The following is a 15,076-nucleotide window of genomic DNA, read 5'->3' as shown; positions in this document are numbered from 1 at the left end:
CGCTACGATGCAGCGTTATTGGACGTGACTCATGAATGCGTTTTGACTTGAGATTACTTGTTTGTTTTTCCATCTGCCTCAAACTGACCAACATTTGCTGGATAACACACCCTTCAATTGGCTCACCACGCACGTCACTGAATAACGTTAAATAAAGTACTTCTTAGGACAGGACAGGACAGCGCACGTATGTTCACGCACACAAACACACACACTCTGGGTTTTGGTGTTCTGTCCTGTTGTTTCGTGCTTATTTTCTCCGTGAAAAAGCGCCGATGTTTCCTTCCGCCGGACTCTTTTCTAAAACTGAATGTCCTTTTCTGCTTTGGGGTGGATGTGAGCGACCTTACTGCCCTTACAAACACCATGAAGAAGACAGCATAGGTGCGTGCGCCAGAAGTGCACGCGCGACAGCTGAAAAAGGTAAGTAGTAGTTATGGGCGTGGCCTAAATCTGGGGTTCTCAGGCCAGGTCACGAGACACCAAACACCTTAATGCAGGGATCCTCAAATCTGGCCCACGCGATTCATTTTCCTGCAGAGTTTAGTTCTAACCTTAACCAAACACACCTGAGCACGCAAATCAATGTCTTCAGGATGATGAGAAAATCACAGGTAGAGGAGTTTCATCAGGGTTGGAGCTAAACTTTGCAGTGCATTGACCCTCCAGGGCAAGATTTGAGGAACCCTGCCTTAATGCATATGATTATGATTGAAATGAAATGAATGAAAACTCCTCCTTACCCTACTCTAAAGTCTTTCATGCACGAGTCAAGTTGTTTTTATTGCATTTATAACTCTCTTAAACCGTATTAGTGAATGACAAATTTGAACAGCAAAATATTTCTCAGTTTTTGTCATCTTGCTTCATTATACCGACTCCGCTCACTTCCCAATCATGTTATTATTTACCTCTGAAAAGCTTGTTTGCTCTTATGAAAGATTTCACATACATCATTTACATTTAGAGTCCTTGATCTGCTTAAATATGAATATTTAAATGTATTGAATGTATTTAAATGTAAACTATGTAAATACATGTAAGTATATCAGAAATCATCATGATAAGACTAAATGGATTAAACATGATATTCACTTGTAGGTTCTTGCCTTAAATTGGTTATCTTGGATAATTAAGGACTACTGATACAGGCATACACAATTTCCTTACTCAAGTACAAATAATTAAGGTGCCAATTATGATTTAAACACTACTTAAAGTTTTTCTTTTGTATTTTTCGGAGTAAACAAGTGCATAACTCAAATCACACACTGTTTTGATTATTCACATTTTATCAGCTAAAGCTTGCCAACAATAGCTAAATCTTGAAACTATCATATGACATCATGATAACTAAAGCAATAAACATGCTAATATACTATGGTAGCTTGGCTTGATTAAAATATTTCTTGAATGATTTTGGGCATAATAATCAGATCTCATTGAGTTGGGTTTTTTTTAAATGTGATTTGATGAATAGAACGCTAACAATATGCGTATTTTAATATGCTAGCTCAGCTATCTAGGTGATTATAGATATCTAGTAATAAATATTAAAACTTGTGACTGAAGTTGAGAGAGAATCCTTGAACTTCCTTTATTTTATAATATATGTTGGCTGAAGTGTAGACGTATTGGGAAATTGAATCCACTGAATTAGGATGTTTTGCAAATAAAAAAAAATACAGAGTAACATTTAATTAAGAAGTAGAGATTTTTTTTCTTCTAAAAGTCAAGGAAAATCCAAAACTCTTAAGGTCAAGGGGAAATTCAAGTAGACAAACTTGAAAACTGTACCGTTAGTCCAGTAAGAGCCAAAAACAAAATGTGCTTGGTTATTTCCACTTGTCTGGCTGCAATATTTCTTTGCTTAATGCTTTATATTATTCTTTTAGCTTTCTATGGGATTTTCATTTGATCATCATCATCATAATCACACTTTATAGTTGTGTAGTATTTTGATCAGATCAGTGATTTTCATATTATAGCATTGGCAAATAATTTTTTCAGACATTGATTAGTTTGGAACAACATAATGCGGTAAATGTTCCTGGACAGATGTTTTACAAGCTTAACTCATTACACTGCAAAAGTTGTTTCACTTAATACTTTGCCCTAGGTCATGGCAATCCTAACGCTGCTAGTAGAACCTTCCACAACCAGGAACAGAGCCACACTTGTCTTTCAGAACTGGAAAGGATCAACAAACAGATTGAAGCGGTTAAAAATGAAGTGGAGAAAGAACAAAAAAGACTGTCTCGCTACCAGTCTGAGCAGGCTGAGATTGCTGGTGCTAGCTCGGAAGAATATCTGGTGACCAGAAAAACTCAGCCTAAAGACCAGAATGGAAACCAGCTGAAATGTAAAAAGGACTCAGCTGCTGCCCGCAAGTATGTTGTTGATCGCACCAAACCAAAAACTGATCTGGAATATGACCCTTGTTCAAATTTTTCTGCCGATATGCGGTTCAGCAGCTCCACAGATAAAATAAAATCAACCAGTAAAGCTGATGTGGACCGTGATCAACAAGACAAAGGAAAGGGTAAGAGTGTGTCCACAGATCCAGTTCCCATTCCTTCTTGCAATTTGGAGGATTCTGATGAAGAGGGGGAACTGGTCATTGACATTCCACCTTTTGAAAATGATGGGGGTAAGGGATCTCGGATAGAAAGCTCATCAGCCAGTGAAAATGCAAATTTTATGAAGACACCCAGAGAATCTTCAGAAATGGCTCATCTTGACACCGACATGCCACTGCTAGAAAAGATTAAGCCAGCAAATAAGGGCAGGGCTAGCATCAATGAACAAGAAGAGTCGCACAAGTCCTTGTACAAGGAGACCGATTCGGTAAAACGAAGACATTCCATGCTGAAAAGGGAAAACATTTCTTCTGAAAGAGTACTCACTGTCAGAAGTATGCCTACTGAAGGTGAACAAAAACCCTCAGTTCATCCCAGGATAGCCAAGGAAGAACCTGAATCGTCCAAGATGATGATGGAGATTGATGCCTCACTTGCAGAAAATAATCAAGTGCTTCATAAGAGCTTGAAACCAAACTTGGCTGCTTCCAAGAATGACAAATGCAAGGAGGAGATCTTGAATTATGCAACAGGAAATTCTACAGAATTGCATGAAAATGCAAGGTTAACTTCAGTAGCAGGTTTTTCACAGGTTTGCCAATTGGAAAAACCTCCACCTTCAAACAGTATGAATACTGGTGTTTATGAAGAGAAAGCACAAAATATCGAAACTCTTTTAGATGATATTTCCATCTGCCTGGACCACCTGAGGCGTGAAAGTGAGAGCATTGCTTGCCTTCAAGATGTGGACACACTCCTCTCTGACAATATTCAATCTGCTCCCAGTTGCTCAAAAATACAGGGAGATCATCTTTTACATGCTGGAACACAAAGGCTGCAAAGTCAAACAGAACCTGTGGTACAGGCAAATAACTGGCTCTCCGGTCACGTCAGAAAAATGGACACCTTGCCTGTTAGATACACATCAGAGATCCCACAAAAAACTGTATTTCAGGATTACCTTCTCACCACTTCCTCATACCCGGACATAACCAAGGATCCTGGATCTTGTCCGAGCCCTTCAACCTCTGTTGAAACAAATTGGCCATTTGCACATAAAGTTGCAACAGAACCTGTTCAGAATGTACCTCTGTACATTTCTGGAACAAATACCACAATGGTACCTTCTCCACATGTGGAGCTAAACCCAGCCGCTGCACCTATGGAATTAATGGGGGATCAGAACCTGCAGAAACCAGCTGCTTTGCTTGGTACAACAGATGAGAATATGCCAGCTGACTCTAGTTCTTCAGAAGAGCTTAATTATTCAGACCTAGACCTTTCAGAAAGTGATCCAATGGAAGAATGCTACAGAATCTTTATGGAAGCCAACAAGGCTGAAGATCCCACCGTTCAAGGTGACATGCCAGTAAGTCGATGGGTGTACAGTGGGTTGGAGTGAACCAAGAAGAAGAAAACTCATCATTGTCCTTTTTTGTAGGAAGAGGTTTCAAAGGTCTCGGAGGCTGAGAAGGTCAAGCCCGGTCTTGCTCAGAAAAAGAGAGTAGCCCATATAGCAAAGTTTGAGGTAAGACTGGCTCATTAACAATGATAATTTGGTTAAGGATCCTTGAGTGCTTGCTTGTATGCTAATGTAATAAGTAACATTTGAACAGCTGTCAAATTTGTCATGTTATGGCCCATGCTGTAGATCTTCAGGTACCTTTTTTAGGTGTCTTAAGGACTACAATTTATCCTGTATGTGGTATATTTTGTGAGTTGTATCTTGACCACTCAACAGGTCAGTAAGAGCAAAGCACAGGTCATGGTGCCCCTTAGAGATGGCGGTTCCCAGCTGACTGTCCCAACCCGGAGTCAGCAGTGCCAGAAGAGAGCAATATCTCTTACAGCAGCAGTGAAAGGGTGCCAATCTTTTATAGCAGCCAATGCACCAAAGCGAGCCCTCGCACCTACTGTCATTCATTCACCTGCCATGCCAAACAGTGAGTAAACTCATTCGAGTAGAGATATTCAGACGCTTCCTTGGAATTCAATAATCTTTCAAAATGCTTCTTTACCACCATAGTACCTTGTTTACATGAAGTATCTGAGTTTTTTTTTTCTTAGAAATAAATAAGTATTCAAAGCTAATTGTTTCATTATGAAAACAATTATTCTAACAAGAGATTAAAATTTCTAGACTATGTGAACATCCTCCCAGCTGGAGCAACCATGCGAATCGGCCCAAACCTTCACCTGATTGTTCCCGAAGGGACCTGTGCTTTACCGGTCGCGATAATTCCTACGGCTGCACCTGTAATACGTCCAGTCCTTCAGCCAGCTCAAATCTCTCAGCCTATGCAGTCTACACAACTGGTCAACTACACACCTGCCAAGGTAGATAAGGCTTGCTAAACAAGGCTGTGGTCTTTCTCAGTTTTTTTTTTCCCTGTTGTAAATATGTTGTTAACGATAAAAAGGAAAGAAATCATTTAAACCTGTCCCATGATGTTCGACCATTTAAACAGTCAATTCCCACCAAGCGCAAAGCGAAAGGACGTGCAGAGGTTGGCCTAAAGGTTCCACATGACGTACGGCAGCGGTATGTAAATCTGTTTGTGGAGGAGTTCCTGAAAACATCGGCCACTGTGCAAGATGCCTTTGAAAAGGTTTGCAGCTAAATGGGAATCAGATATAGATCATCTCTGTGTGGTAGATTTTTATGATTTATAAATGCTCCTTTTGCACCTACTTGTATTGCAGGCGCTAGCAGAAGAGAAGACCGTGTTTGATCGCAGTGTCAATAAACTGAAGTATCTAAGCATAGCAGTAAATGCACTCAAGAGGCTTAAAAATCAAAATGCAGCTCCTGCCAAATGTATGCAAATTTGATGGATGGTTCTTAACAGCAATTTGCCTCTAATGTTTTAGATAACCTTTCATGGAATATGCTAATCTCATACAGTCTTTTCTGCCCATGTTTTCACTGTACAGTTTCCACTGAAAGAGATGCACAAGCGTCTAGAGGAAATGTGCCACTCAATACTCAAGCACTCCTGCAAAATGGTAAGAGTGCCATTAGCTTTTATTTCAGGGTCACATTAAAGTGTCCATCCTGCTGGTATTAATATCAATTTTATCCGATTCATTATGTATAAATGCTTAGTGGACCGTCCTTTAGGGAATACACTTAGTGCTCTGTATGTACAGTAGGGAGGGATAGTGTACTAGATTAGTTTGCTTTCGGACGGCTCAGTACTCAAACTGACAAAACGGTGATACGACTGATCGATCATAAGTCACCATATTCAATTCACGTGCCAATTGTATGGTTACTACGTGATTCACTTCATCTTGTACACTAATTGTCTCAGTAAGTGTGCTAATCCTAATATAAGCTTTAGTTTTCTAACTGAATACAGGTCACACTCCTGAAGAGGAAAAAAACATAGAAGTTTATGCTGTTTGCTTTGCTTAATATGTGGAATATTTGATTCAGGTCTTGAAGCCTGACTTTTTTTTAGTGAAGTAGCCAAGTCAACTCGGTGGTAGAATATTAAAAAAAAGTTCTGTTCAGTGCTGGAGCTGTTTTCCTGTCCTCTAGAACTGGAAGTTATTTAAGGGTGTAATGCAGTGCCATTATCTGCAGCTATATCTGTTTAGTGCTCAAAATATCTATAATTGAGGGTGGGTGGTGATTAAAAAAAAAATCATGAGATAATGGGTAGCGTTATATTATTTAAAAAATAAACAAAACACCTAAGCTGATACATATCAATAAAATTTCAAATATTCTTAAATATATTTAAACTAAGCTTTAATCAGCTGTTTTTGAGTTGAAGTTGTAAATGGTATTCAGAAGTATTTGTAATACTTGTAGTATTTTCACAAAGATTTTGCAATATCTCAGAAAACTGCCCATGACATTTTCTAATGAATTTATTTCGGTTCTATCCTAAAATATACTCATCAGCCATAACACAAAACCACCTGACTAATATTGTGTAGGTCCACCTTATGATGTGTAAATGTCTCTGATCCATTGAGGCATGGACTCCACAAGACCTCTGAAGGTGTGCTGTGGTATCTGACACGGATGTTAGTAGCAGATCCTTTAATTCGGGAATTCGGAGGCCAAGTAGACATTTGAACTCCATCACGTTTCTCAAACCATTCCTGAACACTTTTTACAGTGTTTTATCTTTCTGCTGAAAGAAACTACTGGCATTATGGAACATCACAACCATGCAGGGGTGTATTTGATCTGTACTAATGTTTGGAAATGTGATACATCCACATGAACCCAAGGTTTCACATCACATGTCCAGAGCATCACACTGTTTCCACCAGCTTGCCTTCTTCCCATATTCCATCCTGGTGGCATCTTTCCCCCAGGTCAGCAATGCACACACACCTGGATGTCCACATGATTAAAAGAAAACATGATTGATCAGACCAGGCCATGCTCCATGCTCTAGTTCTGATGCTCACATACCCATAGTAGGCAGTTTAGATGGTGGACAGGGCTCAGCATGGACACTCTGACCTGTCATGCAGTCCCATACACAGCAAGCTGTGATGCAGTGTGTGTTCTGACACCTTTCCATCCAGCCTTAACCTTTTCAGCAGTTTGTGCTACTGTAGCTGTTCTGTGTGATCAGACCAAAAAGACTAGCATTCACGCCCTACTTGCATCAATGTGCCCATGACCCTGACTCTGGTCTACTGGTTGTTCTTTCTTAGATCACTTTTGGTAGGTAGTAACCACTGCATACTGGGAACTCCCCACAAGACCTGCTGTTTGAAATGATCTCACCCAGTTGTCTAGCTATTCAAAATTTGGCCTGTGTCAGTCACTCAGATACATATGCTTGTGCATTTAGCCTGCACATCAACTTTGAGAACTGACTGTTCACTTGCTGCCTGATGTATCCTACTCCTTGACTGGTGCCACTGTAATGAGAAGGTGTTATTCATGTCACCTCTTAGTGGTATTGTTTTGGCTGATTGGTGTAGATCTACCAAAAAACAGCCTAATTCAAACCACCATGATCCTGATCAGGCAGTTACTAAGGATGAATGACTGAAGGCTGTAAATGCATCATTCAGTATCTAACCTGAACATGTTCTTTGTACCACTAGCTACATGTCTGACTGCTCATTTATATTAAAGAAAAAACTGGCAAGCATTAAATGAATGAACAAAACTATTGTGTTCCACCTGTTAGTCTGTTTAGATCACCTGATCTCTTCAGTCTGAATAGTGTATCCATATTTCGTTACATCCCTAGCGTTGTCTTGATGAAGATGTAGCCAGATACTGATGTACCTGTTATAACAAGTGCTTAATAATGATTGTCTCTTTTATCCACACTTCTCAACACTAGGTGACACCACACTCTACGATCAGTTGAAGGAGCACATTCTAACCAAGGCCCTGTTGAGGGAGAATAACTATCCTCACAAACTCCCCGATAAACCTGGCTTCGCCATTCAGTATGGTGACACCAAAAAGGGCAGCACTGATGGTGAGTCCTCTGAAAGAATATATTTGAATATTTCAAACTTTTGAGAATTTCAAGATGTATGTGAAGAGTATCTAATAATGCTAATGGAGATGAACCAAACAAGGTGTTTCTTAAGGAATACCTCTGGATAATTGAAGGCTCTGTGCTTCCTACAGGGGTTTTAGAGACGGGAAATGGTTCTCCATTATGGTACGCTTCTCCATCAAATGTTAAAGGGTTTCTTAAAATGGAAAAACGGAGAAATGTATTAGGAATCGAGATATAAAGTCTTTGAGAAGACGCCTTCTGGTCACATCTGGATTTAATATTCACACGCTGCTGAAAATTTGGATCAGGCCTATTAGATTATCATACTCTACATTGCTTAGTCTCTCCAGTGGCTGAAATCTGCAATTGTGCAATTGAATTAATTTTTTTCTGAATGTAGAATGTTGGAAAATTTTTGGTGTTAAGGCACAACAAACAAAGTCTTTGTGAATGTTGAATAACCAACAGTTTCCAGGAGGCTCTGCTGTCGCTGTGGTACTTCTTTCTCTGTTAGCCAGACGGGAAAGCACACTCGCAAAGAAGAGTGCAACTATCATTACGGGAAAGTCCTGGAAAACAGAGGTGAGAAGTGGAGTAAGTGAATAACTGCCTTTACCAGACATATTTTGTGTATCAACACTGCCAGGCAAATATCTAGGGATACACGTTACTTTTTTTTTTGTCTCCAACAAACCCAAATGCACATCAATGGTAACTTTTTTTTGGCCTGGTCAATACTGGCTACAATCATCTGAACTTAAATCAGTGAGCTCTGGAAAGAACTGAATAGAGACATTTGGAAGATTTTCCCAACCAGCTCCCCAAACCTCTGAACATTGCGAAACGTTTAGAAAAGTGATGTGTCCACAACCATTAGAGTGTACATAAGTATTTCCATTTGTTGTTTCTCGCAGTGCCAGGGGGAGTTGAGACACGCTATAGCTGCTGTGAGAACGCCATCGGGTCACCTGGGTGCCAAGTGTTCAAGGTACATTACTTTGGCTCTCAAGCACTCCATCCGTGGTGCATTTGAAATGCATTGTACACTTAGCAGGACAAAAAAAGCTTCTGAATCAGATTCAATCAATCTCGTTGACCATATTGCACCAGTTGCTAGCGAGAAAACAACCACTTTACACTTTTATCTTTAACTAATCTTTTGCTCTAAAAAACCTTAAAGTTAAAGATTAGTTTGAATTGGTTATTGCAGAAATAGTTTCCCTCATTCCATAAGTTAAAGGGTCCTTTCCTGTGCAACTAGCGAACTCTTGGTCACGATCATTGACAAATGTACCTTCTACTGATAACTAGCAGTCTGGCTTGTGGAATTATAGGTATTTAAACAGTGAAGCATGGTACTGTTTTTTGCTGTGGTGTTTCCAAATACTGACCAGTCCTATCTGCACACGTTCTCTACCAATTCTGCTTGCTCTCACAAAATGGTTGACGAGTCCTGCCCCCGGCACTTATTTTTTTGTATGAACCTGCTTGTGATTATATATTTAACTTGCTTGGTTCTGTTAAGGATATAAACAAATTGATTTATCCTGGTTAGTTACTAATTGCTAAATAAAGAATAATAATGATTGAGTGTTGGAAAAAGTTTTGTGCATTGCTGTACAAGGACCCGGTATGCTCCCATGTTAATCAATGTGCCTTTTATTTGTTCCACAACTTCCGATTTCGCCCATTTCTGTGATTTTGTTTATTTATTTTTTTGTGTGCGTCCTGGCACATCCCAGTCGAAACACACAAATGTTTGTTCAGTTACTGCAAGCTGGCTATTACAAGTAATCTTTGGTTTATGATTACGTCAAGTGTTTTTATTTATCTATACTTCACCATTTGTCATTTCGAGCAATAACAGGAAATTTTTAGTTCAAACTTAAACTATCCTGTCTTCTGTAGCTCCATGTCCATGATGCAGTGAGTCTCCAAGGCTTCATTAGTAGCCTCCCTCAGACCCATCAAGACTGCCCAGGGATTTATGCTATTGATACTGATGTGGTAACTATATGAATATAGCAACTTTATTCAGCATTTTATTATTTACTGACCTGAAGCATTAACTAAAAGGTAAGCTTTTCTAAGCATGACTCCTGTTCTGCCTTATTTGCTCTTCAGTGTTATACCACTCAGGGTCTGGAACTGGCAAGAGTCACGGTAGTGAACAGCAATCTCCAGGTTGTCTATGACACCTTTGTGAAGCCTACCAATGAGGTCATTGACTACAACACCAGGTATATTTGAGATGATGATGACACAAGTACCCTAACGATCCAGAGGGATGAAATGGTCTCTTTCTTCTTTCCCAGGTTCTCAGGAGTTAGTGAGGATGATGTGAAGAACAGCAGTTTATCTTTGCAAGATGTGCAAACTATGCTTTTGAGCTTCATCAGCGAGAGAACCATTCTGGTTGGGCATAGTTTGGAAAATGATCTCTGTGCTCTGAAAGTGAGGCTATTTATTTTGCTCATTTGGTTTCTTTCCCATCAGTTTGTGAGACCAGATCAGAACTGGCTTCCAAAACACCACTACTTTATAAACCTCAGGAACATAAGGAACTTGGAGCTTGGGCTAATTATCTGGACATCTGATAACAGTGAAATCAAATGCATTACACTCTGTACCATGCTTTGCATAAGTATTCACACCCCATGAATTTGCTTCTCTGACCTAATGTTTTGAATTTTGGTGTATTTAATGATCTGCAAGATGTTCATATTTTGGGAAGTTTTATAACTAAACCTTGACTGAAACGTTTCCAAGACTTTATTCTAAGCTTCATTGTCTTTAGCTCCTTGGTCTTCAGTTCCAGGTTGCAAAACACAATAAGATGTTAAGGTGGTGGTGGATACCTACATAAGTAAGAGAACTGAAATCTCCAATAACAAGAACTGTGTAATTCCTTTATTTTTTTTTTAATTATTATATTTTTTAGCTTATCCACAACAAGGTGGTTGACACGTCTGTAGTGTTTCCCCATCGTCTGGGTCCACCGCACAAGAGAGATCTCAGAAGCTTGACCGCAGAGTATCTGAGGAAGATAATCCAAGAGAGCGGTAGGTTTAGCTGATTGAATCATTTGCCCTGTTAAACCCATCTTTAATCATCCGTGTGACTGAGGCTGGCTCACAGTGGGAGCTGCTGAGGAATCTCCTCATTACTGTGCAGTTATCTGCCACTGGTTACTTTCTCATTTAAAGAATTGAAAAGAAAAGGATGAAAGTAGTGCAATCGCTTACCTGATTGCTGTGCTAAACATAGTTTATAGGTTGAGTGCTAATGGGCTTCAGTAATGAGGGTGTTGCATGGAAATCTCTTTATAAAAACAAAACAAAAAAAGAGATGATCCCACTTGTAATGCATCCTCATTGGACTACAGTTGCTATCACCATAAAATTACACTTTAATTCAGTTTATGGGAATTACACACTTATCAACACTGTCAAATCAGTTCAACCTTCAGAAAAAAACATCCTAATGGTCATTCAAAACCAGCTCAGAGGTCAGTAACTCAAACCAATCAATTATTTTTAAACCATTTTCTGAGTCATTTTCCAAATAACTGGTCTATTCTTATCTATATTGTCATACATAAAAATTAATAGCTATTAATAGTATGAACTTGCATGTTGGTGTGTGTGTGTGTGTGTATATGTATGTGTGTGTGTGTGTGTGTGTTATATATATATATATATATATATATATATATATATATATATATATATATATATATATATATATATATATGTGTATGTAATTATTTTATATGTATTTTTTTATATGTAAAAATTTTATATGTAAAAATTATTTTATATATATATATATATATATATATATATATATATATATATATATATATATATATATATATATGTGTGTATGTAATATATATAATATAAAATAATTTTCATTTCACAGGACATGTCACAATTTAAGTCTAATAGATTGGTTATTGGTTACATTTTTCTTAGGGGCGAACAAAAACACTTCCTTCTTATTATTATGTGTCATAGTGATCCAACCCAAGTCGTGGAGTATCAACTATTAGTAACTTTACTTTTTACATTAAATCTGTATAGTAGATCTACAGCTTCTGGGTCCAGGGTTCGATCCTGAGAAGGTTAATGTCCATGGAGAGTTTTGTGAAGAGTCAAAACATATGATGCACTTCTCATTAGTAATAATCTAATAATCAGCTTTGGTGTGGTAACAGTAACCCTGTTTTATGTCAGGCTGCATGACATGATCTTGTTTTTGATTGCTTATTAATTTATTAGAATTGCATGCAAAACTCCAAAAGCCTGAAGCCACAGACAACAGAAAAAAGTGGCTCTTGCAACCTTGCTGAATATTATTGATTTTAAAATGAAATCCATGGAGTTTCTTTAGTATTTGGAAGTAAGCAGTAATTTCGAGTTCATCATCGTGGGGGATAAACCTGGTACCTAATTTTGTTATGGCTTAATAATTAGGCAATTGTATTTGCAGGCCAGCGGGCTAGTTAATAAACTTTCACTCAGCTGGTTTTGTTAAAGCCCATGGTACTCCTATAATTTGTTTGAAATAAATTTGATATGATATATTTGTACATGTGTATGATCTAGTGAATGCACTAGTAAATCAAATCTTTTTTTCTTTCTAACAATCATTTAGAATTACAGCTTCCTTTATTATGAATTGGATGTCTGTCTTTACTTCCTTTGGAAATCTGCTGTAGAAATTGAAATTTAATTTTGGACCGGGCTCCAAAACCAAAATTACACTCTAACAATATCCTCCAAAGTTATTGTGTAGGCTGTACAACAGTCTGGTGTGTAATGGTGTATAGTCTGCAGAAGGAGCCAAAATTACAGCCTGTACATGATTGTGTAATCTTGGTGAGTAGGGACTAAACAAAAGGCTTCTGTCTCCATTTTTGGTGCATGTTATTTCAGTGTTTGTCCTTCGTGTCTCGCAGTGGACGGACATGACACCCAAGAGGACGCGACAGCGTGCATGGAGCTCGTGCTGTGGAAGGTGAAAGAGGATGCTAAAGGGAAGAAATGGTGACCTGCTCAAGAAGAAACCTCATTACTGCCCTAATGTACACTGCTGTAGAATTGTAATATTGCACTTGAAACTTTTGCTTTATAATAACAATCCTGACCTGCTGTCTGTATTAGGATTGCTGGGACTGTAAGCATAGAAATGATGAATTGCTTACTCATACGTCTGATAGTTTTTACACCTTTCATTTTGTTGATCATTCGCTTTCAGAAAATGGAGTACTTGTATTTGTTGCTGGTGTGGTTCTTATTTGTACCATATCATATATTAATGTGGAAATGGTGTACCTTTTTATAAAGTGACATAAAAAAAACTTAAGGTACACAATTTGATGGTGATTAACCTCAAAATCAATCTTTCTATGTAAAGGCTAAATAAAGATACAAAAGTTGTCATAAGGTAGGCATAAGGGGACCATTTCAGCGACAAATCAAGGTTCAGCTTTGTTTCTTTACATTCTGAGAGCATCACCATATATTTTTTTTTGCCACTTGTTTGAAATAAACTGATTCATAATTGCACTATGGGAGAAAATGTGCACTCTGGGAAGATGGAAAAGAAAGTAAAGACAATTGCAATGATTCAGTGTCGTGTGAATTTTTTTTTTTTTTTTTTTTTAAATCATTCCTGCTATTTTAGCAGCCCTGCTACATTGTTAACCAATTAGTTGAGTTGTTAATTAGTTAATTGGCTTCAAATTCTTTCAGTATCTGACCCAGTCATGCCTTCACCTAGCTTCATTGATTAACTTTCATGAAATGTGAATTCTGTTAGTTACACTTAATTTGCAACTAAATTAACATTGATTAAGATTGTGGAGTAATGCACATATGACTGTGATTGGCTCTTTACCGATTCTGCCTTGTTTTTTGGTTGAGTATTTGGATTTTCTTGCTCAGGAAATCTCTAATAGTTAATTTCGTATCTCAAGTGTTTGGAGTCGACCTATAGGATGAAGTTTGCTGAAACGCGTGTTGTCATGTGCAAGTTGAACTTGAACAAATACAATTACTTTTTGTCATTCTAAATACTCAGATTTACAACTTATGAGGTGTTTATTCATGGGCTAATGAGTTAGCTCGAGGTTTAAATAGGTTTTTAATGAACTCATGACCGGGGATCAATAAACAAACAGCTTCTGCTGGCTTCAGGCGCTAATTTTCTTTATGAAGGTTGGGGTTTGGGGACAAATTGAAGAAAGTGGCATGATACAAGCTAAAGGTAAGGCCATTTTGATTTATTTTTGCTTATATTTCAAACTGTATAGATCTCCAAGACGTGACATCAAACACTGTGGCAGGTCAACTTCCGGTTTAGGCTACAAACGTATATAAAATGTCCGCCATCTTGTGCTGGAAACATCAATACAAAGTCATGTATTTAAACCAAGCAAAGAAATCTATACCATTTTACACTTATACATTTTGTTATATCTCTGTTTGATCGGTTTTATAAAAATGATACAGAATTTTTAGCAGCTTATCTTGTAAATTATGTAGGTTAACTTATTCATCTACATTACAAAAAGCCTAGAGACTTCAATATAGTCTCCACAGCTATCTTTGATCCGCATGAAAAGCTATTATAATGGTGAGGATGAGACTTCTATTATCTGTTTTTTTTTGTCTTGAAAGTTTTAAGCTAATTCGTAGAAAATTACATGCAGAAAGTTCACTGCCAAGTGTTGTGTTGAAGACCTGACTTGGCTCACTCATTCATTTAAACATAACTGGAATATATTTGGCTTATTGAATCTAATGTTTAGTCATATATTGTTTAGTCAATATTTCCTGTGGTTTCTTGGTTTGTTTTAATGAGTTTGTCTAATGTTTGGTGTCTGTAATAACAAGTAATTCAGGGACTACTATGTGCAATTTCTTGAACTTTCGCTTATATTCTAAATTTTGGGAAGGAGTCTCCAGTGTCAGGGCTTTGTATCTGTCCTGAGGT

General features: G+C 37.9%; 1 protein-coding gene across 1 annotated transcript; it reads left to right on the top strand.

The window, feature by feature from the left end:
* Positions 1-214: 214 nt before the first annotated feature.
* On the top strand, positions 215-13,671 carry zgc:152968 (uncharacterized protein LOC564848 homolog). Its single transcript, XM_058381359.1, has 16 exons — positions 215-423; positions 2,120-3,948; positions 4,021-4,107; positions 4,321-4,522; positions 4,720-4,916; positions 5,048-5,188; positions 5,283-5,397; positions 5,514-5,585; positions 7,907-8,047; positions 8,543-8,656; positions 8,989-9,062; positions 9,983-10,081; positions 10,199-10,314; positions 10,390-10,528; positions 11,016-11,136; positions 13,038-13,671. The coding sequence occupies exons 1-16, from the start codon at positions 276-278 to the stop codon at positions 13,127-13,129; spliced, it is 3,687 nt and encodes a 1,228-aa protein (XP_058237342.1). The 5' UTR covers positions 215-275; the 3' UTR covers positions 13,130-13,671.
* Positions 13,672-15,076: the final 1,405 nt, after the last annotated feature.

Source organism: Hemibagrus wyckioides, linkage group LG03 (assembly GCF_019097595.1).
Source record: "Hemibagrus wyckioides isolate EC202008001 linkage group LG03, SWU_Hwy_1.0, whole genome shotgun sequence".
Taxonomy (NCBI): Eukaryota; Metazoa; Chordata; class Actinopteri; order Siluriformes; family Bagridae; genus Hemibagrus; species Hemibagrus wyckioides.
The sequence above is the reverse complement of the archived record's forward strand: the minus strand, read 5'-3'. Positions and strand labels throughout refer to the sequence as shown.